Source organism: Rhinoraja longicauda, chromosome 11, assembly GCF_053455715.1.
Source record: "Rhinoraja longicauda isolate Sanriku21f chromosome 11, sRhiLon1.1, whole genome shotgun sequence".
NCBI lineage: Eukaryota > Metazoa > Chordata > Chondrichthyes > Rajiformes > Arhynchobatidae > Rhinoraja > Rhinoraja longicauda.
In genome coordinates, this window is record NC_135963.1 from 10,338,625 (window position 1) to 10,363,141 (window position 24,517).

The following is a 24,517-nucleotide window of genomic DNA, read 5'->3' on the forward strand; positions in this document are numbered from 1 at the left end:
GGAGGGGAGGGAGGTGGGGGAGGGAGGGTTGAGGGGGATGGGGAGGGGGGAGGGGGGGTGCTGCACCAATGCAGGAGAGGTTTGGGCCCAACGGATCCACTTGGTCTAGTAACCTTTAAGTTTAGAGTTGTGAGAAAGAGTTTAAAAATGAGGATGACGTTGTTTTAATAGTAATGTTTAAAATTGATTATCAGGCAGAGTTCTGGTGACCAAAAATATTTCTCTCTTCATTGATACTTCCTTGTCCTGCACAATATTTTCATGATTGTCTTTTTACAGTCTTTTGGCATCTGCAATATTCTGATTTTGTATGAAGTGCAGTGGTTGTTCATGGTGGAATAAAATCGTTGCAGTTGGTATTGGATGGAGTGGAGAATGTGTGTAGGACTGGGAAAACTTTCCGAGGTAAGGTCTGATCACGTGTAGAAAATGTCATTAAAAAAAAATATTTGTGATCTAACACTGCAGAGTTTGTTAAAATTAGTTTACAACATTACCCACTTCATAATCATGAATGTATATACTTAAAATTAAACTTTTATTGAATGAGTTTCTGGGAAGATGCTTTGTGACCATAATTATTTATCGTTTATCTAATTAGTAGATCATTTTGTCACATCCGATTGTTATTTTCTCTCGATCCCACCTGACATGCAAATTAATTTTTATATAATCAGTGAAACTAGGGAATGTCACAATCTGAAAAACATTAACATCAATTAACATGTAATTAATTAACCACTTTTGTATGCATTGAATTTCTAGATGTCTTAAGCACATTTGATTTACTTAGTACTTTCAAGGAGATAAATTGACTATTCCCCATGATATTGCCGGATTTATTCTGCCTTTTGACGATGAAATATTATTCGGCAAATCATTCAAAGGCTAAGCGTAAGAGACCAGTTTGAACATAGCATGCATATTGCACAGAGCAGAGAACGGTACAACAGGCTCTTCGGCCACCATGTCTGTGCCGACTATGATGCCAATCTAAACTAATTCCATTTGCATATTCTGCTGTTCTCTGCCTGTTTGTGTCTGTCCAACTCCCTCTTAAACATTGCTATCGTATCTGGTTTTACCATTCCCCTTGGCAGTGCTTTCCAGAAATCTGTGGTATTATGAATATGGGCCACGTGCAGGCGAGTGAAATTAGCTTGGTTCTCCAACTTGGCTGGCATGGATGAGTCGGGTGGAAGAGCACATTTCCATGCTATATAACTTTATGACTCTGTTATTGAAGTTCCTGTAAGCTGACAGATCCTTTATAATGAAACTTCATTTTATTATTAGTTGCCATATGTTTTGAATTAAATGATAGTACGTAACAATTAAAAAACTGAAGTGATAATAAAAGAACATATAATTTCCTGTTAATTTAATCAGAGGAATTTTGTTCTGCTGTCCTGATTTAATTGATAATCAGTCTGTCAGTATTTAACACGGCTACTTATAACTTTTGTGACTGCACAGTCTAAATATTTGATTTTTTAGAGTGGACAACATCTTCATGACAGTAATTGACACCGTTACAAAAGGGCAAGTGGATGGATAATTTGATAGCTTTGAGGAAGAGGCTGATGAAGACTGAAAAAAGTTTGCAAAGTTCAAGATTAGACTTTAATAGGTCAGAATGGTATCACCTATTGTTAAGGATTTATCAACTATTATTAAAATGGTCACATGATAAACAACAATTTTGCATTTAAGCATTATTGTGTGTTGTATAATAGGAATCAGTTAGTGAGATTTAACACTAGAGAATTGATTACCTGTGTTTGAAAGCCTTGTGGTAGCCCTGAATTTGTGGAAATAGTCTGAACTTCTTTCTACATTGAATTCCATGCTTCAAATTTCGGTTTATCAACATGATTGATACAACACGGAATCATCCCCTTTGAGCCATCAAGCCCATCAGGTCCTTTGGTCATCAAGCACCAATTTTACACTGATCCTGTTCTAACCCATTATATTCTCCCACATTCATATCAACTGCCTCCGCTCCCATATTCGACCAGTTATCTGCATGCTAGGGGTCAATTTATAGTGACATTTGATCTCGTCATCCTCTTACCTCTATGTTGTTTCCTCATAATTTCTGCAATGACATTTCCTCCCCTGCTTGGAGTGACTTCTGACATTACATTGTTTCCTTCCGTGGTCCCATTTATGTCGTTAAGAGAATTATCTTTAAATTCTGGGCCCATTTAAAAAATATATATCAAGACCCAGCTTTACAATTACCAAAGATAGACACAAAATGCTGGAGTAACCAGTTTTTTCCTTTACATTTACCACACTAGGTTCTGTAACTGACAACATGTATCTGTGTGCTTGTCTGTCATCAAGACACTGATGAACTGGAATTCTCACAGTTTAAACCTGCATTTGTTTAATTAATTTCCTAAATGGAATAATACACTCTTAACACAAATTCTGATCTTCCTTTTGCCAAATATGTTGATGCTTAACTGAATAGTTGACAGTCTCTGCAAATTGAACTTCATACAGCAGGGCGGCATGGTGGCACAGCGGTATAGTTGCTGCCTTAAGAGACCCGGGTTCTATCCTGACTGCGGGTGCTGTCTGTAAGGAGCTTGTACGTTCTCCCCGTGACCACGTGGGTTTTCTCAGAGCTCTTGTTTCCTTCCACTCGAAAGACCTACAGGTTTGTAGGTTAATTTGGTTTGTAAAAATTGTAAATTGTCCCTAGTGTGTAGGATAGTACTAGTGTATAGGGATTGCTGGTTGGTGCGGACTTGTTGGGCAGATGGACCTGTTTCCGCGCTGTATCGCTAAAACGAAATTAAGCTATATCCATAATGCCATCATTTTCCTTCACTACTGGAACAATCTCAACTCTGTCTATATTTCTTTTCCTTATTTACGTTGCTCAGAAATCTTCATCAATCCCTTATCGTAGACCATATTTTCCGAGAGGTCTCCTTGCTCAATCCTATCCACACTATTTCTCATTCAGAGATATGTTGCTGGCACCTCCTACTGATCATCTAACTCTTCTGAGTTGCCCCTGATGCTCTGACCTACATAAGATTCTTAAACTCAACTTTGATTGCCTTGATGCTTCATTGTTTCTTAACTGTAAGCATGCTAGGGGCAATACACCTACATTGCATGCACGTACACCTGTATAACTGTACACCTTTGATATTTCTACCTGCACCTTGCATTCTTTCTCCCCAGCTCATCCCACTGCAGCTCCTATTTCTCTAATTCTGACTCCTTATTTAGATTAGACTCAATCTAAATGAAGACCCTCATTGATATTTAGTGAACTGCGTGCTGAGTCATATACGAGTGATTTATTGGTGTACCATTTGATTTTGTTGTCCTCTTAGCAGTAACATCAAAGGACACATATGGAAATAACTTGTAAAGAAAGATTTGGGCGATAATATATATTTTTTGGTATGATCTATGCGAACCTAAATGTGCAATTAAAATTTAGAAAACTTTTTTTTTCCCCCAACAGTGCCCAATTAAATGACCAGTCTGGCGATTCTTCACAGCAGGATCATTCCCCTGCTTTAACAATGGAAGATCTCTTACAATCTAGTCCAGTCGTTTCTCCGATGAGCAACCGTCATCTGACAACCGCTGAGAGAATGCTTCCTCAAAAAAATGTTTTTAGTAACATTAGTCCAACTAGCAGTTTTGGAGGCAGGGTAATTTTTTTTAGCTTATTATATTGCATTTATTTTTAGATTATCTGTATTTAACAGTGGCAGTTGCCATCATTTGCTATCAGTTGGTGCAGACACTACAAGTTCACCAAGCATGTTATCTCACTGAAGCAACGTGAGTTGCTGTGAAATCCTCCCTCCTAGGTTGCTTTATGAGGTTTCCTGATGAAGTATTTTAATACTGGGTTACACGGACAAAAATTTTGCAAGTCTACAATGAGTCTCTCTGGACTGACTCATAGAATTGTTACAGCAGAGCGTCCATGCACATAATATGGGAAATTGTGAAGTTATACACTTTGGCAAAAAGAATAAAAATTAAAAACTTTGGGCAAAAGATGCACAGGAGATGTGAGAAAAAGCTCTTTATGTGAAAAGGGGTTATCATCTGGAATTTATTGCCTGCAGGGATGGTGGAAACAATATCCATCAGGCATCCAAGAGGGAATTAGAATGGCTCCAGCCCGAGAATTTGGGTCTTGCATCCACAGTGTCAGGATAAGGGACCAGTCATTTAGAACTAAGTTGAGAAGAATTAGTTTTAACCAGATGGGTGTATAGCTAATTCTGCGATGACCTGTGTTCCCATACCATAAATTGGATATAACACGATTAATGAATCAGGGAACACTGTTTGGATAAGATGGGCCAAATTGGTTACAACATGATTTTGATTGGGAACTAGAGAAGCTCTCTTTAATATGCTTCATCATTGACTAATCTTGCTACTTTAGTTATAAACAAAATATGACAAGTTGCGTGAAGTATGGAAGGTGTATATTTTATCAAAAATCAGTGTCTTCAGGACTGAGTGGTTTAAAGATATGAAAAATATCACTTTCAAATACAAATCTTTTTAGACTCCTCATTTGCCGGCTTCATCTGGTGTTGAGCAGGAAAATGAACAATTATGGAAAAAGCTCAGTACACTCCGGGAAGACAATTCCCGATTGGTCTCCCAGAATCATAGTTTGGTGCGGGAAATTGAAAGTATACAGATGGAGCTGACTGAATCAAAAGTTAAAGTGAGTATTTAAATAAATATATTAACTTTCTTTTTTGCATAACATTGATTATGAAAAACTCTCAATATTGAAGGTGAGTTGGTCCATTGATAAAGTACTCCCCAGCCCAATCTCCCCTTCCAGGTTGGTCCATAGCTTTGCAGATTGCAGCCTTTAGAGTTACATTCAAAGTTTTAAAAAATGCGATGTGACATTCAAATTGGGGAAATCTCCTGCTCTATAAGAATGCATCTGAGATTGCAGAGGAAAGTGATAATAGAAATACTGAAAGTTTCCAGTACAATCTTTCAATTTTTTTGATTTTAGAGTTGCATCAAAAGTTACACATTTGTTTAAAGATATTTGATAGATTGTTGAAATTGGATTGGCAAACTAAATATTGAGGCAGGAGGAAATGTGTTTTAAGAGCTGTGATTGGAGTGTTTTAAACTGTCAAATGTCAACTTAAAAAATTGTCATTGCTTAATTTTATAGTGTTGTCATCTTGAACCATCTATCAATGAAAAGACGCATCATATTTCTCAGTTAAATGAAGATATCCTGAGTTTAGAGGCTGAAGTAGAGGCTCAAGAGAAAGCTCTCAGGTAATCACAGATTTAAATTGTAGCTTTTTATTAGGTCTAAGGTACATCCAGGATGTACCTGGAATATTCTGATGGGTAGTTGTAAAAAGGTAATTTCCAGGAATACACCTGGACTGACTGGTAATACCTTTGTTGTAAATTGAATGGTTCTCTGCAATATTTGAGGTATGATCCTTCAGATGAAAAATTAGAGAAAGCTCCATCACTTGTGAATGTAAAATACATTATTGCACCATCAAAATAGGAAATGTTCTTCTCCTATCCTGGCCACAATTCTTACTTGGTCCAACAGCAGATTCATCTCATAGACAACTCGACACATTGCAAGTTCTTTCTCTTAAAAACATATCCCAAATAAATAGTTAATTGTGATTAATAAGTTATTCTAAATTTGAAAGATCCAATTTTTGCATTTCACATGAGTGTAATTTATAGTTTGCAAGTAATTTAAAATTTAACTTTATCTGTTTTCAGTGGTGGAATTGACAAGTTATTATTACATAAAATGATGTTTTGATGTAGAGTCAATGTTTGTTTTCTTTCTCAAGAGTTTTCTTTTTTGATAAGAGTTGCAGAAGAAAAATTGGAAGAAGGCCAATGGATGGTTGCCGAGAAGGACAAACTGGTGGACAAATTGTCAGAAGAATGCAAAAGAATGAAGAATGACCTTTATGACCAAAATAAAAGAGGAAAGAGGTAGTATTTAACAGTAGAATGCCCGTGCTGGTCAGTATAATATTTCGTTAAAGATGCGTTACATCAATGCAATTTCTTAAATGATTTAGCTTTACATAAATGCAAGTTGTTGAATGACTAAACAGATTATGAGGAGATTGATGAGTTCCAAGTTATCTTCAAGGCTGACAGTGGAGAAAACCTCCTTCCAGATGGTACTGGGTAATATTTTGAACACTGCAAATTTTGAGGGGAATAACGATATATCACCAATGGAATTTTGTTTGGATGGCAATTTTATTGAGCTATCTTGATTCGCTGTAAGATGCTATGTTTGCCCATTTGACATTGTTTCATAATTGGTGCAGGAAATCAAAATTCCAACAGCAATTGAATAGAATTTGTAAGGAAATTAAGATTGCTCCATTTTCTCCTTTGGTCTGTGGAAGGAAATGGACAGGCAATGTTCAGTTTTGAAGAAGGGTCCCGACCCAAAAGGAAATGTGTCCATTTCCCCCATGGCCAGAGTAGGTAATTGAGGCAGATGCTGTAACGACATTTAAAAGACATTTTGACACGTACATGGATAGGAAAGGTTTAGAGGGATATGGGCCAGGCGTGGGCAGGGAGACTAGTGCAGATGGGGCACCTTGGTAGGCATGAGCAAATTGGACCAAAGGGCGTGTTTCCGTGCAGCATGACTCTATGACAGATGCTGCCTGACCTGCTGAGTTTCTTACATAGTTTTCCCAGAAAAATAATTCCCAGAATCTGCAGTCTATTGTGTTTTAATCTTTAGACTGTTCAGTTAGTGAGTCTCCCACAGCTATGTGGTAGTTGTTTAGCATAGAGGAAGATAGGAAGCTGGTCTTTCAGGAATCCATACTGGGACAGTCCCTCAAAATTAAAATTCACAAATTAGACTTAAGAATCATAAATATAATTTCAAAAATTGCAGATGACACCGACTGGAGAGGAGGGTGTATAATTGGTTCAGAGGAGAACACGTCCATTTTTAAGAAGACGATAGCTTTTCAGAGTTGGCACATTATTGACAAATTAATTTCAACGGAAATTAAGTATAGTGTTTTGTATTTTAACGAGAAAGATTAGGTTGGTTTGTTATAGAGTTAATAGAGTAGGACTATTCTGTTCTTTAGGACAATCTTGTTAAGGAGAATCATTGATGATTAGCCCAATAGTGAAGCAATGTATTTTGTTTTTAAATAGAGCTGAACAACAAAGAAATGAAGCCCTCTTTAATGCCGAAGAACTTTCTGTAGCTTTCAAACGGTACAAGGAAAAGACTGCAGAAAAAATTACCATGGTGAGGAAGGGTGTACAGTTAGATTTCAATGTAGGCATAAAATATGTGGGAATACTTGATCTATTTTATGTTTTATATTACAGTTTCAAGCTAACGAAGAAGATTGGCAGAGCAGCTTGGATCACTGTGATAAGAACAGAGCAGATTTACATGGGAAATGCACTACCCTAGAAAAGGAGTTAGAAAAGAAGAACGAAGAAATCAGGTTAATCTTTCAAGATGCATATACTTCCTTCACCTTTGTTGCAAATACGGTGACAATGCATGCTGTTCAACATTTGATAACCACGTTTTTGTTTTTGCATTCTCCTTCTCTGTCTCTCCCTCTCACACTTCTTTCCTGCAGTGCCTCCTTCCCCTGCACAGATTGTGCGCTTTGCCCAGCTCGTGCTCTGTTCCTTTCCCAGTTTATGCTCCGCCTCATGCAGGCATACCGTCTTGTCCCATGCACACTTTTCCTATCTGTCCTACACATGTATCCACTATCTGTCCAAGAACCTTCTCTCCTGTGCACACACTCACTCCTGCGCCTGATTCCTCTCTTCCTGTGTGTATGCCATCTCCTGCAGATGTTTTGTTTCCCCCCCTCTGTCCTGTATGGAATTTCATATATAACAGCAGTATAGTTAATATAGAGAAGAGCTAGCTTAACCAGATATTCATTGCATTGTCTGACAGTTTTTTATGTAGGTATTGCTTCCTTTAATGTTATCACTGTTTGCAATAACTGCACAGCAGCAGTAAAATTTATTAAGAAATAGCTTATTAATTTTCATTATAAGTATATAAAATGTAGAAAGACATTAACCAATTGTTTTTTCATGCAGGCTTCTAAAGGAACAAAACTGCAATCTAAAGGTGGCTCAAAAAGATCTGGAGACTAAGAATGCAGGGATCTATTCAGTTTTATCTGATACTAAAGAAAAAGTAAAAATGTTAGAAAATGAACTGGCCAATAAAGAGACCATTTTGAAAGATCGAGAAGGCTTGAGGCTGGAGAATACAGAACTACGATTACTTACAACTTCCCAAAATGATAAATTGCTTCGGTTCAGTAAAGAGCTGGAAAGCACTAAAATTGAGATGAGGAACTTGGAGTCACTTCTACAACGTCATCGGACAGGAAGTAAAGAGGTAAACAAGAATAAATGTTGAAATACTTCATGGGGCAGGACACTGTTTTAACATCATGACATTTTTTTTTTGTTCTCAAGAAAATCCAAATCCTGTCAAGGCTTGAATAATGCTAACTCCTCACAAGATTTGAAATGCCGTCTGCATTATATTAATTGGTATCTTCTTTTGCAAGATATTCTGGAACCAAGATTCCCCTATATTCAACATGCTTTGTTTTTCATGCGGTGTTTGACCTATTTATTTCATTGGTAAAACACTTGTTCCATGATTCAGAGCTTTCTGGGTTAACCCCTTTCAGAGACCGCTAGGCTGAAGTTCAGTACCAGAGACTAAATGGAGTCTTTCCCACCATCTTCAAAAGCTGTAAAATTGTTCTGCGACAATGTAGCCAAGTATTTCTGGTGTCCTTTAATAAACATAACCACTTGATTATTTATTTATTTGGTTGTTTTTAATGAGTACAAATTGTCCTGCCTCTATGTTTCTACTTTAAAATTATTACTCTTTAAAGGTACGTCCTGGTTGTTAGCACTTTTTGCCATTCATGGCATCATAGCTGTACCTTGCTATTCCGGTACTCAGATATTTCCAATAAGATTGGTGTAATGGTTTGCAGGTTTTATTTTGTTGTCACCTGTCAACTTTTGTTTATTAGCTCCCCATCCATCATCAGTGATCACGCAAAGTTGAGTGTGATTGTCCTGATGGATTCTTTCTGTTGGTCTTGAGATGGCTGAAGACGCCCATCCTAGATCCACAGACTTTATTATAGTGAGGAATGTGTAGGTGGTAAGTTCCCTCTCTGCATGACATCTTTTAACATGGAGAGACTGGTGCATGGACAGCCACCACAATTATCTTGACTGAGACCAACCTTAGTCCAAAGGCAAGGACTGCACGGCAGTTGCAGCCTTCCTCTCCTCTGCCTTCCCAGCTGTTATGGTGCTCCACCTGCTGGCCAGCCATCATCCTCTGCCTGTTTACCATTTAGGCTTTCTTGGGCCAAGCTTTGTCAGGAATCTTCCCCGAGACCTGAACACCATGGGTGACCCTGCCAGGAGCGAAGCTCCAGATGGTTTAGCTCTCAAGATCTTAGGCACATGCAAAGTTCTCCACCACGACAAGGTGAAAACCCTTGGAACAGAGCTCCCCTTCAATGCATTTCTCACTCAGCCCTTCTGCTTCCCTGTCATTCTCACCAGTTCTGCTTGTTTCACTCCCTATTAATATTAAATCCTATCAATGAAATGATCTCTCTTATTAATACCTAAAAGATAGTTATTACCATTCATTTGCTGATTTTCAAGTGTTTTCCATATCAAGACTTGCTAACATATTCTCTAATGTGAACATATTTTACAATTCCCACATCTTCCATAGATTCAAGACCAACAAATAAGTGAGAATGTTATGAAAAGTGCAGGTATTATTTTGAGCTCCCAAATTTTACAAATGTTGTGCTTGGGATAGAGACCTATGTATTGATTGGATGGTATTGCAGGAGATGAGCCAAGCAGAGAAGGAGATGAAGCTTCATTCACACGTTGTTTATCGATGGAGAAATATAACTTAAATACGTTCAAATCTGATTCCTTTCATTTGTCTTTTTCAGGGCGAAAGTGGTGTATTCAGTACAGGAATATCAAGTGCAAGCTACCCGGATGTCTTTTCTTCTACCAGAAAGGAAAATGAAATGAAAGATTTCAAAATGAGTGCTAATTTCGGTGATTCTCTTTTCACAGAATCCAGGTATTTTTTAAACAACTTTGATTATTGTAATATATTATTTTTCTCACACACAATTCTGATCAACTTGCAAATCTGTTTTCAAAAATCCACGCTTACCTGTCTTAAAAAAAAAATCAAAATCATGATGTAAACTCAGATTTAAAATTATATAATTTATTTGAAGTTTGGTATTTGAACCTGACTTGTATTTTGTCCTGTATTTTGGAGGGATATGAGCATCATTGACAATTCCATCTTTCATTGGCTATCCCGACGTCCCTTTAAGAAGATGATGGTGGACTGCCTCCTCAAACTGCTGCAGTCCCTCCTGTGATGCTACTTTCACAATGTTGTTGGGTAACAAGGTCCAGGAAGTAGATCTTGCAACAATGAAAAAAATGGCAAAATTTGCAAATCAAAATACTATGTGACTTGAAGGGGTGTTCTTCCCATGCACCTGTTGCCTTTGTGGTCTTGGTGATAGAAGTTGGGGTCTCGACCCAAAACGTCACCCATTCCTTCTCTCCAGAGATGCTGCCTGTCCCGCTGAGTTGCTCCAGCTTTTTGTGTCTATCCTTGGTGAATAACTGTAGTGCATTTTATAGATGTCAAGAGTCAAGTCAACAGTGTTGCTTGTCATACGTACTGACAACGGAACAATGAAACTCTTGCTGCAGCCTAACAGGGCTGTAAAGGTAACATATATACATCTAGAATATCTTTGCAATGTGTGTACCTTAGTGTTAAATGGACATTTGCTGCTTTTGAAACTTGGTCCTTGGATCCTTTGTTTCTTTAGCACATAGTTTATTTCCAAAGAACAGGTATCTTTTTATTCCATCTACTAAAGGTTTCATCTCTCAGTTGCTTATTTTGCAATTCATTCGCCATGTATATGCTATTTTTTCACAATTGTTGATGCCATCTTGCATTTTCTTCTTCGTTAAAATTTATTCCCCCAATTTAGTGGAAATTATACCTTCATATTTTCAGTTGCTGATTCCTGTGTCCAAGACATTTATGAGAATACTGGACAGCACTAGTCTTAGCAGTGATCCTCTTGATGCAACATTTTACATCTTCTCTTCACAAATTTGAATACATTTATTTAATCTGGTTAAGTAAACATGAAGTCAGATACTTATTATTTATTTTGAACTATATAATTGCATTATAGTGTTTCTAACTAAAATTATTCTCCTTTAGACTAAGGTTAGGCATAAAAGATGAAATTCAGAAGCTGGAATCTAGCCTGGCCAACAGTAAAGTCTCAAAGCAACACTGTACTGATGTTTTGGAGAAAAGCTATGATTTTTTGGATAAAACAAGCCCAGAACTAACCTCGAACAGAAAAAAGGACGGTAAGTTGTACTAGCTTGGGTGGCAAGAAAAATGAAAACAAAACTGAGATGTTAATCACTGCACAGTATTGAAACACAAAATAATCTGTAGGTTATATGAAGATATATTCTTTTTACCTGGATTATTGTACATATTGTTTTTATGGGGCAGATTGAGACTTGCATAATTCTGGGAAGGATTGACGATAGATTCTGTGAGATTATTTTGCCAGGCTGAAGAATTTAGGCTAGGGAAAATAGCTACAGGGTAAGAAAGTCACTGTTTCTGACTGAGTATTTGCCATAATTTTGACAAGTATTTTATATTGGAACTTATGCATAACAAAAAAATGTCAGCATTTTGGTGTTGGGAAAAAGACGACATAATTATGCTTTTTTGTAAACTGACCATTCGTTCTAATGTGATAAGTTTTTTTTTTAACAATGTTCACAAATGTTCTCTGCTCCTTTTAACTTCCTTATGCTGAGGATCATCTCTATTCCTTTATTACATTCTTGAGATCAATTAACAGCATAAATCTAGGTCTGAATCTAGGACAGTATATAATTTTTTTTTTTTCAATCCCAAAAACTTTTGCCAATTGTGACATCTTAGTTCAGTAGAATTGTTGTCTGACAAAAAGTATGCTACTTCTGTCACCTTGTCAGCTGATAGAGCTGCTCTGGAACAGCATTTCGAAGCAGAGCGATGTAAACGAAACAAGGAAGTTGAGGAGCTGCAAGCTAAATTATTGGAAGCAGAATCTACAATCTCGACATTGGAGACTCGGATGACAGGGCGAGTAAGCAGTTGTCAGAAGTTTGAAGAGCAACTGTTGGAAAAAGAAAATGGCGTTGAGAAGTTGGAACAGGAGGTGTGTAACCAGCATGTCAAGATAATGACATTTTTTAATTCACAATTCTATTTCAAGTCAAGTCAAGTTTATTTGTCACATACACATACACGATGCGCAGTGAAATGAAAGTGGCAATGCCTGTGGATTGTGCACAAAAAAGAATTACAGTTATAACATATAAATAAAGTTAATAGAGTTACTATAGTGTAGACAAAATTTAGTCTCTGGAGTTGTAAAAGTTGACAGTCCTGATGGCCTGTGGGAAGAAACTCCGTCTCATCCTCTCCGTTTTCACAGCGTGAAAAGTAAGATTATAGAAAGAGGAGCTTGTCATTTAACTGCACAAACCTGGTTCACCTTTGGAGAGATAGTGTTTGATCTATCGCCTAAGACTGTACCGCCTCCCCTTCCCCACATCCCATAATCTGTCCGGTTATCAAAAATCCATCAATCTTAGATTTAATATTAACAATCAGTAAATATTAATATCATTAGCAATATTAACAACAGTTATCATTTGTGGAAGGTTTTTTCCAAGTTCTCATCTTGAATTAATGGCCTTGGCAGTCGCGCCCTGTTGATTTGCCAAAGGAAAGATCATGCAAACTGACATTGTTTTCCCTGGAGTTTTGAAGGTATGATTTGAGTGAAATTCATGATATTAAAGGGAATGAGAGGAAGACAGTAAGAGGAAAAAGGGCCGAAAATAAATATTTTTACTAGAGATACAAGGAACTACTGTTGCTGGTTTACCAAAAAAGACGAAGTGCTGCAGTAACTCAGCGGGTCAAGCAGCTTCTCTGGAGAACATGGATAGGTGGCATTTCAAGTAGGGGCCCTTTTTGAGTTTGAATAAGGGACCTGATACAAAACGTCACCTATCTATGTTCTTCAAAGATGCTGCCTGACCTGCAGAACTATTCCAGCACTTTGTGTCAACATTTATGCTGGTTTGAGAGTCCAGCACCAGGGGGCGTGAACTAAAAAATGGACTCATGCCTTTTCTGCAGTAAATTCAGGAAATAATTATACATGATAAGGCTGGGATAAGTTTGGAATCATTTTATTCAGATTATAATTGATGTTTTTTGAGATTGATAGATTTAAGTTAATCAACAGTAATACAGCGTAGAAACAGGCCTTCGGCGCAACTTGCCCATATCGATCAACATGTTCCTTCTACACTCGTCCCACCGGCCTACATTTGGCCCATATCCCTCTAGACCTATCCAAACCACGTACCTGTCCCAATGTATCAAGGGATATAGAAATAATAGAGATGATCACAATGTGTAGGAAGGAACTGCAGATGCTGGTTTAAAACAAAGACAGACATGAAATGCTGCAGTAACTCAATGGGATTGGCAGCATCTCTGGAGAGAAGGAATGGGTGATGCACCCATTCCTTCTCTCCAGAGATACTGCCTGTCCTGCTGAGTTACTCCAGCATTTTGTGTCTGTCTTTGAGATGATCACAAATCAGGGATATGGTAAGTACAGAGCTTGCTTGAGTGGTGAAACAAGTGGTGGGATATGATTTAGGGTTTTATATAGTTACAGCATTTGTTTTGCTTGTGATATTCTAGTTCTGTAGAAAAAGAAGCCAACATTTTGTGAACATTTCTTTGTGTTCTATATCTGTCAATTTTTTATGGTTTGTGTACATGGACCCTGTACACTCATGGACATTATTATTACTAATTTTTCTCTTTTTTTGTCTCTATCTTTTGATGGGTCAGCATGAAAAAATCCTTAAATTGAAATCTATTTGCTTATTTCATTTTAACTTTGGACTCTGTTTACCTTGCATCACTGGCAAACATGGATTCGTGCTTATTATTCCATCACTCAGTTAATAAGTGCATTAAATTGTGTGTGAATTCATTAGTCGTGACTAGCAATAAGAGGACTGATTGTCCACACCCTCTTCAATTCCTCAGTCTTCTCAAGGATTTCATCAAATAGCTTAAGGAAGCCCTTTATATCTGTAAACTTTGCCTGTCCACTCCTTCAGTCATCTCTTCAAAACATTTTATCGGATTCACTCATTGTGACTTATTCCTTGATTGTGACTTATTCCTTTGATCAGTTTAAAATTTTCAAAGTGTTTGATCATGTAATCCAAATGAGCATTTCCAAAATTAATTTATCATGAGATGCTCATGGCCAAATGAAAACTTTCCAATATTTTGTTGTTATGCACATACTTTGGAATAACAAACTTTTTCCCCCATCCTCCTTTCTCTACCCTGGGGTGAAACCCTAATATCAAAATATTCTTATGTAAAAAACTGAATTTGGACTGATTTGTATAGATTATTGTATCTATTTACTTAATGTGGGATTAACAACATAGATTTATTACTGCTGTGAGTTTTATTGTTAATACTTTTAAAAAGAAAATGGATGCATTGTGATGTGTTCCGCAATGATAAATGGAAATACAACAATTGTTTTAATGAAGCTTCTGAACCATGTATTTTGTAAATACTTTTCAATGTTTTAAAGTAGGAAAAGATGCTTACTTTGAAATTGTTTGTATTCCAAGATTACAAATTTTATACTGAATATCTGATCCAAAATCACTGGTATGGAATTGCAAATTTTAAATGACAAAATTATTTTTCATCGCCTGTCTCTTTCCTGTGCTCTATCTTGTCATTGTTTGTTAGGGTGAGAATGGATGGGAATAAGGGGAGAATGAAGGCATTAGTGTAAATGGTGCATGATGGTGCACAAGAATGTCCTATTTTTAAGGAAGAGAAGTAGCTGAATGATAGGGAGTTAAATTTAAAGAGCCAGTTTTCTAAATATTTTATACTTCATAATGATCACTGAAGGATATTTTAATTTACCCATATTTATCTATTTGACAGCTAAGAAAATCAAAATCGCAGCTTTCCATTGTGGAGAAACAATTGGAGGAGAAAACTATTGCCTATTCGACCAACGCAGTCAAAGTTGTTGAATATGAACAAGAACTTGCGGTAAAATTGGGATTACAATTAAATAACTTTTGAACCGTGTTATCTATAATTTATTATTTCTTTTTAGCAAGAGTGCACTGCTGGGATCAGTTCCTATATCAAATTTTAGTGCTCATTTTAATTTTCATTAAAAATTTTATTGTGTGTGTGTATCAAATGTACTGCTATAATCTAAAAATACACTTTGAATTTAAAGATTAAATTATTTCACGTTTTGCTACTATAAGTCCTATAAGCACTTTAAGTTTACCTTGAGATACTGAAATGTAATTTGAAATGTAAAATTCAAGAAGTATATTTACCTTTATTTTTGTTTTGGCAAGTACTTCATCAATTATGTGAACTTTCAAAAAAAAAAGTCAAGTCAAAATTATATAATAGAGGTGTGAATAATCTTGAAATGCTTATTCAAGAGCTGTTATCCTTGATTATTTAAGTAAACATGCAGATTCTAGTGGGAAATAAAGGAAGGAGAAAAAGGCAAACATTTTCAGCGAGTTGGTATGTGTAAAGTCTAAAGGATAGTATTTTCTTTATGGGGAAAATTACAGGGAGAGGCATTGAAAGATATTTTCTGCAGTGGTTTAATTCTCACTTCTACTTCGTTTATATGCTAGGAAAAGAACAAAGAAATTATCAAATTGGAAAAATTAATTGAAGAGCACCAAGAAGAAAATATTGTTGCTAGTGAACAGACCAAGAAGATACAAACTGAGCAGTGCTACGAGTTGGAAAAGCAGATTGAAATTGTAAGGTTTCTTTATACTGATGCAGTTCACTTTAGTATACACTGGTCATGATTGTTGTTGGCAGTTCAGGATTTTAGATGCAGACTGGTCTTGAACTTGGCAGCTTTAAAATTAACAAATGTTTCTTTTTTGTGGTAATAATGGGCTGCACTCATCAAAGGAAATGTGATTCCCAAACCATCCACAAGCAGTTAAATGGTAATAATTGGGAATTAAAATGACAGACAATGCAAATAATCTTTCTTTTATAACCATAAGCCACGATTCTTTGATTTTTGGGAGCTCAATTGCAAATCATTTGCAATCTAACCTATTTGTGTATTTTCCTCCTGACTAGTTATTCCTTTATATACCAGATAACACTTCATAAACAAGAAAGAAAAAAAGGTCCTGATCGGAAACATCAGGTATCCATGTACTCCAGAGATGCTGCCTGACCCACTGAGTTACTCCAGCATTGTGTCTTTTATTGTAAAATAACATCTATTAGTTCCTTGTGTCTCCAAGGAATGTAAGCAAGTTTAGTTTGAAGAGAATGTTTGAATTCTTACACGGGAGAAACTAAACCTCAAGTTCCTGTTGCTATCAATGAAAATAGAGTTCATTAAATTGCTGATAATTGAGTCAGCAGTTGTCTGTATCACCATTGTATAGAGTCTCTAGTACTTTCAGCATAGTTTCAGTAAACAAGAACTTTGCTTTGCAAAACAACACCAGATAGCAATCTTCTGATGTATAAAACCATCATTGTTCACATAATGTGATTTGATTATGCAAAATAAATGTTAGTTTTTTGATTATTCATTTTCCCCAAAATGCTTTGATGCTTCTGAAGGTGTCGACAGAAAATCACAAAAAATCCTCTGAGAGTAAAATAAATTCATGGACATATATTTTTGCAGTTCCCTGTTTATAGGTTGATTCAGGATCCATAATATATGGGGAGCTGTCAACCTGGATCTTCTGCTGATCAGTAAGCCATAAGTTGACTGCCACCGTAACCCATTAATACTTGGGAGTGATTTTGAATGCAGTCTTCCACTGGGAAGCCAGCAACCACCGAGTGTGTCACAGAGCCTTTCAGAACAACATGAACCTTGAAATCCTTTTGAGAACTGCATCAACCCTGCCCTGTGCTCTTACACACTGCCAAAGAGATATTAAAAATTTAACAAATATCCAATTACATTTTGGAATTCTTCAATTTAAAGAAAAATCTTGAACAATACAGGACCAAAAAGAAACAAACATAAATTAAACTAAGCTATTGAGATCTAAAGGGAAAAAAAAAGCTTTTCCTGCAAGCTGATTATTTTTGTTATTGAAATCAATGGGCCTGCTGGTTCAGTGGGCATATTTCCCACTCGATCTAATGGGAAACCTAGTTGCTTTATGCTGAACTCTTAGAAATCAGCTGCCTAGAGATAGATATTCGTCTTTGCCTGGGAGGCCCAAAGTCTGCCTTGTTGCACAGATCCAAGTGGAGCTAAAAGTTTTTAATAGGAAAAGCTGAGTTATTATGAAACTTATCACTAGCTTTACTTTGTTGCTGAGAATTTAAGTTTTTTTGCATTGGTCCGTCATATTGGTTCCCGATCTCTTTAATTCCAATGCAGGCAATTGTGCAGTTTGGCAGGATATTAAATATCTCATTCAACTATGTTTGCAACATTGTTTACAATAAAGTCTGAGGATCTATGCAAATGTTATTAATCTTTACAGGGTAAGAGTTGATCTTTTGTTGGTTGCCAGGGTAAAGTCTAATGTCTGTCAAAGCCGTTTGTGGCATGAACTTGTGGTGTCAGATTGAAGCCATCATTCTTTACGTCTTGTTCCAGCTGCTTTTGTGATCCATTCTTGGATACAGCATAATAATTTCATGTGCTTTTCTCATCTTTGCTGTGATTTGATCATAGCACATTTTCCTTTTGACCACTTTTATGCTTTTATATTGGTTTTAGTTCCCATCACATTGGAATTATTCCATGTCATTTCTTCAGAACTATTTTAAACAAAGATTAGAAATCAGTTGTTAATTATTGATTCTTCGGCAACTGTATTTTCTTTTGTATTTGCGTTTTAGTGCATAGGTCTGTACCATTCCTTCGCTATGATTCTTTTGCTGTTTTAAATTTGAATCAACCGCAAGGAGAACAGTTTTTTCTAAAACAGAAACTTCTAGGAATACATTTCAATCCATATAACAGGTTAAAATCTTTTTGGAGGTTTTCAGTATTTTCTGTTTTTATTTCAGATTTCCAGCATCTTTGTTGCATGTTCAGCAACAAAGAAGTTCTACATTTTCCTACTCTGTTCGCTTGTATGTTAATCTTTCATAAAACTTCGAATTGAGATTCAGGAGATGGGCTGCCTAAGAACCGTTTATGCTTGACTGTAGATATGCAACATTTTTCTCATGAAGCTCATACAAAAAACCTTAAGAAATAGAATTGGGAGTAAATCATTTTGGCCATTGTGCTCTGTCATTCCCTAAAATAATGGTTGACCATATTCAATAGCTGTATCTCCACTGCTCTCTTGAATAGAGAATTCCAAAGCTTCACTACATTCTGGCAAAATACATTCCTTCTCATTTATGTCATAAATGACCAGCTCTCTTGAGATGCTGTTTGATTCTGCATACCCTTGTAAGAGTAAGCATTAACCCAGTTGATCACGATCCTGTTGTAGTCGTAGATAACCACTTTCACAGTCCACTATGCCACCAATTTTAATGTCATCCTCAAACTTACTGACTAAGCCACCTACATTCACATCCAAGTTATTGATATGAATAACATTGCCTTTGGCATGTCACTTGATGTAGGCAGGCCCCAGTCTGAAAAACAGACCCACTACCACCACCCTCCATTTCCTACTATCAAGCCAATTTTGCATCCAATCGTCCTGGATTCCATTAATGAGACACAATTTCCCACGCACAGTCATGCTGGCTATCCCTAATCAGTCCTTACCTTTACAACTGCATCCTATCTTTCAAAATACCTTTTCAACTACATTAATTTTAAGTATTTTGAAATCATGATGTCATGGAAGGCATTACATTTATGCAGACATTCTTTTTTTTCAAGCTCGAAATTAAACTGGACGAGAAACAAGTGCAGATGATAAAACAAAAACAAACGATCTCAACTTTTCAGGAAGATATCTATGCTAAGGAAAGCAGAATTGAATCACTGGAATTCCAACTGGAAGAAACCAGACAGGCAAGTTTGGATAAGAATAGTTATTTTTAATTTCTTAATTGTTCATAGAAACATAGGAGATAGGTGCAGGAGTAGGTCATTCGGCCCTTCGAGCCTGCACCGCCATTCAATATGATCATGGCTGATCATCCAGCTCAGTAGCCTGTACCTGCCTTCTCTCCATACCCCCTGATCCCTTTAGCAAAAAGGGCCACATCTAACTCCCTCTTAAATATAGCCAATGAACTGGCCTCAACTACCTTCTGTGGCAGAGAATTCCACAGACTCACCACTCTCTGTGTGAAGAAATGTTTTCTCATCTCGGTCCTAAAAGACTTCCCCCTTATCCTTAAGCTGTGACCCCTGGTTCTGGACTCCCCCAACATCGGGAACAATCTTCCCGCATCTAGCCTCTCCAACCCCTTAAGAATTTTATATGTTTCTATAAGATCCCCCCTCAGTCTTCTAAATTCCAGCGAGTACAAGCCCAGTCTATCCAGTCTTTCCTCATATGAGAGTCCCGCCATCCCAGGGATCAATCTGGTGAACCTTCTCTGTACTCCCTCTAAGGCAAGAACGTCTTTCCTCAGGTTAGGAAACCAAAACTGCACACAATACTCCAGGTGCGGTCTCACCAAGGCCCTGTACAACTGCAGCAGAACCTCCCTGCTCCTAAACTCAAATCCTCTTGCTATGAATGCCAACATACCATTCGCTTTCTTCACTGCCTGCTGCACCTGCATGCTTGCTTTCAATGACTGGTGCACCATGACACCCAGGTCACGTTGCATCTCCCCTTCTCCCAATCGGTCACCATTCAGGTAATACTCTGCTTTCCTGTTCTTGCCGCCAAAGTGGATAACCTCACATTTATCCACATTATATTGCATCTGCCATGCATTTGCCCACTCGCCTAATCTATCCAAGTCACTCTGCAGCCTCCTACCATCCTCCTCGCAGCTAACACTGCCACCCAGCTTCGTGTCATCCGCAAACTTAGAGATGTTGCATTCAATTCCCTCGTCCAAATCATTAATATACACTGTAAATAATTGGGGTCCCAGCACTGAGCCTTGCGGTACCCCACTAGTCACTGCCTGCCATTCCGAAAAGGACCCGTTTATTCCTACTCTTTGCTTCCTGTCCGCCAACCAATTTTCTATCCACCTCAACACTGAACCCTCAATACCGTGTGCTTTAAGTTTGTACACCAATCTCCTATGTGGGACCTTGTCGAAGGCCTTCTGAAAGTCCAGATATAACACATCGACTGGTTCTCCCTTATCCACTCTACTAGTTACATCCTCGAAAAATTCTATAAGATTCGTCAGACATGATTTGCCTTTGGTAAATCCATGCTGACTTTGTCCGATGATTTCACCACTTTCCAAATGTGATGCTATCACATCTTTAATAACTGACTCTAGCATTTTCCCCACTACCGATGTTAGGCTAACTGGTCTATAATTCCCCGTTTTCTCTCTCCCTCCCTTTTTAAAAAGTGGGGTTACATTAGCTACCCTCCAGTCCTCAGGAACTACTACAGAATCTAAAGAGTTTTGAAAAATTATCACTAATGCATCCAGTATTTCTGAGGCTACTTCCTTAAGCACTCTGGGATGCAGCCTATCTGGCCCTGGGGATTTATCTGCCTTTAATCCATTTAATTTACCTAACACCACTTCCCGACTAACCTGGATTTCGCTCAGTTCCTCCATCTCATTAGACCCCCGGTCCCCTGCTATTTCCGGCAGACGGTTTATGTCTTCCTTAGTGAAGACAGAACCAAAGTATTTGCTCAATTGGTCTGCCATCTCCTTGTTCCCTATGATCAATTCACCTGTTTCCGACTGCAAGGGACCTACATTTGTCTTAACTAATCTTTTTCTCTTGACATATCTATAAAAGCTTTTGCAGTCAGTTTTTATGTTCCTTGCCAGTTTTCCCTCATAATCTATTTTCCCTTTCCTAATTAAGCCCTTTGTCCTCCTCTGCTGGACTCTGAATTTCTCCCAGTCCTCTGGTATGCTACTTTTTCTGGCTAATCTGTATGCTTCATCTTTTGTTTTAATACTATCCTTGATTTCCCTTGTTAGCCACGGATGCACTACCTTTCCTGGTTTGTTCTTTTGCCAAACTGGGATGAACACTTGTTGTAGTTCATCCATGCGACCTTTAAATGCCTTCCATTGCATGTCCACCGTCAACCCTTTCAGCATCAATTGCCAGTCTATCTTGGACAATTCACGCCTCATACCCTCAAAGTTACCTTTCTTTAAGTTCAGAATACTTGTTTCTGTATTGACTTTGTCACTCTCCATCCTAATGAAGAACTCTACCATATTATGATCACTCTTGCCCAAGGGGCCTCGCACAACAAGACTGCTAACTAACCCTTCCTCATTACTCAATACCCAGTCTAGAATGGCCTGTTCTCGCGTTGGTTCCTCGACATGTTGGTTTAGAAAACCATCTCTCAAACATTCCAAGAAATCCTCTTCCTCAGCACCCCTGCCAGTTTGGTTCACCCAATCTATATGTAGATTGAAGTCACCCATTATAACTGCAGCACCTTTAGTGCAGGCATTTCTAATTTCCTGCTGGATGCCATCCCCAACCTTCATATCTAGAGAGTATTAGACAGGTATTCAATTCTGAAAAGATTTTTACAGAAGTCAATGCATTTAAAATGTTATGATGTTGACAACATCCAGCTACATTCCCGGTAAGTCAGATAAAGCCATTTTATTTGAAATGAGGCTTTGACATGACATGACATCCATGATGTGTGTTAAAAGTTAAAAGCTAAAGCTGTGATGATAGAATTTATTTTTCAACCTTTGCTTTTCAAACCCGCCAATGGACCATTCTGCCTTTATGAAAATATGTAAAACATCTCAACGTTTCAATGTCCTCATACACTTTTCTTCACTAATCCCATATTTCTGAGTGCCTTAAATATCTAAACATCTGTTGAATTCTGGGGGACCATGAGGCTGGAGACTGTGGATGGAAGATCTATCTGTGATTATCAGAGATAATGAGACTGCCCTAATTGCAGACATGGTCCAGAGGGTAGTATGAGGAGGTGTCAAGAGAGCTGGCATTCAGCCTTTGCAAGGTAGATGACAGTTCACCTAACAAGGACAGCACTACCAATGTTAGCAGGTTCGTTTTGAGGTTAATTCTGAGTGCACTAAATGGTACAAATTCAGAACAAGGTAGATTATGGTGAGCAAGGGCAATGGAAAATTGAAACGGACAATGTGGCATCAGTAGTTAGTGGTGAATAGACCTAGAGAGGGTGAGAGAGACTATTCCAGGTGAATCGGATTTTGATCATGGGCTCAACAGTTTTGGATGATTAGTTCTTTGTCAAAGGATTGATCTTTCAGGAAAAAAGTAGCAGAAGGAGAGTTCATTATAATGTCAGGCTTGGTGTTTGTTGAGGTGGTCAACGTTATTAGTTTAGTTTAGAGATACACCGTGGAAACAGGCCCTTCGGCCAACCGAGCCCGCACCAACCACACACTGGGGACAATTTTACCTTTATCCCAAGCCAATTAACCTACAAACCTGTACATCTTTGGCGTGTGAGAGGAAACCGAAGATCTCGGAGAAAACTCTCGCAGGTCACAGGAAGAACATACAAACTCCGTCCAGACATGCACCCGTAGTCCGGATTGAACCCAGGCCTCTGGTGCTGTAAGGCAATAGCACTACTGCCACGCCACCGTGCCGCTCGTACGTTATAGATTGAGATCATCATCCAGTTCTTATTCATGTGAAAAGGGTGGTTGTCTTTTTTTATTTTCTCAGTTTTGATCCACTGTTAGAGAAACCAAACACAGATTAGGTCGCTGCTTTGCAGAGCATCTTCATTCAGTCTGCAAGGTTGACCATGAACTTCCTCTTGCTTTAATTTTCCGTCACTATCCCACTTTGTTATCTCTGTCTTCAGCCTCTTACATTTCTGAGAAAGGTCAAGAAACAACATTTCATCTTCTGACATGTTGCACCCTTCAAATACTGAATTCAACAATTTCAGATAACCTGCAAGCCCGATTTGTATTGGAATTAGCGAGTTCTTGTAAAAGGTCATCAACTTGAAATGTTAATTCTATTTTCCTCTTTCCACTGATTTTGTCTGATATGATTATTTCCAGTATTTTTGTTTTTATTAATGGATGAGTTTCACATGAGAAGGATATAACCCAGCTATCAGTTTGTAAGATTTGGACTAGAACGATTCAAAACAAACCTGCAATTGTATTTCCATGTTTCTTGTGACCCTGGCGAAAACATTTATTGCATAGATTACGTTTTTCCAAGCATGTGAGTTCAAAGAGAATTGCTATTGCTGCTGCAGGCTCAATGATTCTCTTTCTTCCCCGGCGCACATCTGTTTTCACTTTTTTTTTCCTTTTTCTCTATTTTTTCCCATTTCATATTTTGCCCTGCATTAGTAGATAAACACATCTTAATTTTTTACATTATATGTTGAAAAATCACAGTTATGCAACACAGAAACAGGCCTTGTAGCCCAACTTGCCCATGCCGACCAAGATGCCATTCTGAGCTAGTCCCGTTTGCCTTCATTTGGCCCATATCCCTCTGAACCATTCCTATCCATGTCTGGTTCCAAGTGTATTTTAAACATTGTAATTATAACCATCTCTACAGTTTCCTCTTGAGGCTCGACCCAAATACACACCACTCTCAATATGAAAAAGTTGTCCCTCAAGTTCCTATTAAATCTTCTCTTTGCACCTTAAATCTATGCATGTTACTTCCCTACACCGGGGAAAAAGACTGTGACCATCCACCTTAATGATTTTACATACCTCCAGAAAATTGCCCCTCAACCTTCCACACTCCAGTGAAAGCAGCACGAGCCTATCCAGCCTCCCCTTAAAATCTAAGCCCTCCAGTCCTGGTAAAGTTCTCGTGATCTTCTCTGCACCCTTTACACGTTAATGACATCCATCCTTAAGCTGGGTGACCGGAAGACACTCAGAAGATACTCCAAGTGTGGTCTCATCAGTGTACTTTACAGTTGTAGCATGACGTTCCAACTCTTGTGCTCCATGCCCTGACTGACGAATGCAATCATTCCAAATGACTTCTTCACCACCCTGTCCACTTGTGTTGAGACTTGTAGGGAACTATATATAGACTTGCACCCACTGGCCTCT

General features: G+C 37.9%; 1 protein-coding gene across 5 annotated transcripts in view; it reads left to right on the forward strand.

Moving 5' to 3' along the window:
* The first annotated feature begins 277 nt into the window (after positions 1-277).
* Positions 278-24,517, forward strand: part of ccdc18 (coiled-coil domain containing 18) — a 59,774-nt gene continuing 35,534 nt past the window's right edge. For 2 of the 5 annotated variants that reach the window (XM_078408241.1, XM_078408239.1), the window contains exons 1-15: positions 284-405; positions 1,498-1,630; positions 3,497-3,689; positions 4,568-4,732; positions 5,207-5,316; positions 5,884-6,012; positions 7,222-7,318; positions 7,402-7,523; positions 8,146-8,452; positions 10,068-10,204; positions 11,390-11,544; positions 12,193-12,398; positions 15,257-15,367; positions 15,985-16,116; positions 19,209-19,343. In XM_078408241.1, coding sequence (XP_078264367.1) covers positions 1,551-1,630; positions 3,497-3,689; positions 4,568-4,732; positions 5,207-5,316; positions 5,884-6,012; positions 7,222-7,318; positions 7,402-7,523; positions 8,146-8,452; positions 10,068-10,204; positions 11,390-11,544; positions 12,193-12,398; positions 15,257-15,367; positions 15,985-16,116; positions 19,209-19,343 — 2,079 coding nt within the window. In that variant the 5' untranslated portion in view covers positions 284-405; positions 1,498-1,550. Of the gene's footprint in view, positions 406-1,476; positions 1,631-3,496; positions 3,690-4,567; positions 4,733-5,206; positions 5,317-5,883; positions 6,013-7,221; positions 7,319-7,401; positions 7,524-8,145; positions 8,453-10,067; positions 10,205-11,389; positions 11,545-12,192; positions 12,399-15,256; positions 15,368-15,984; positions 16,117-19,208; positions 19,344-24,517 lie in introns of those variants that run through there. The other 3 variants (XM_078408240.1, XM_078408242.1, XM_078408243.1) reach the window with 3 other exon arrangements.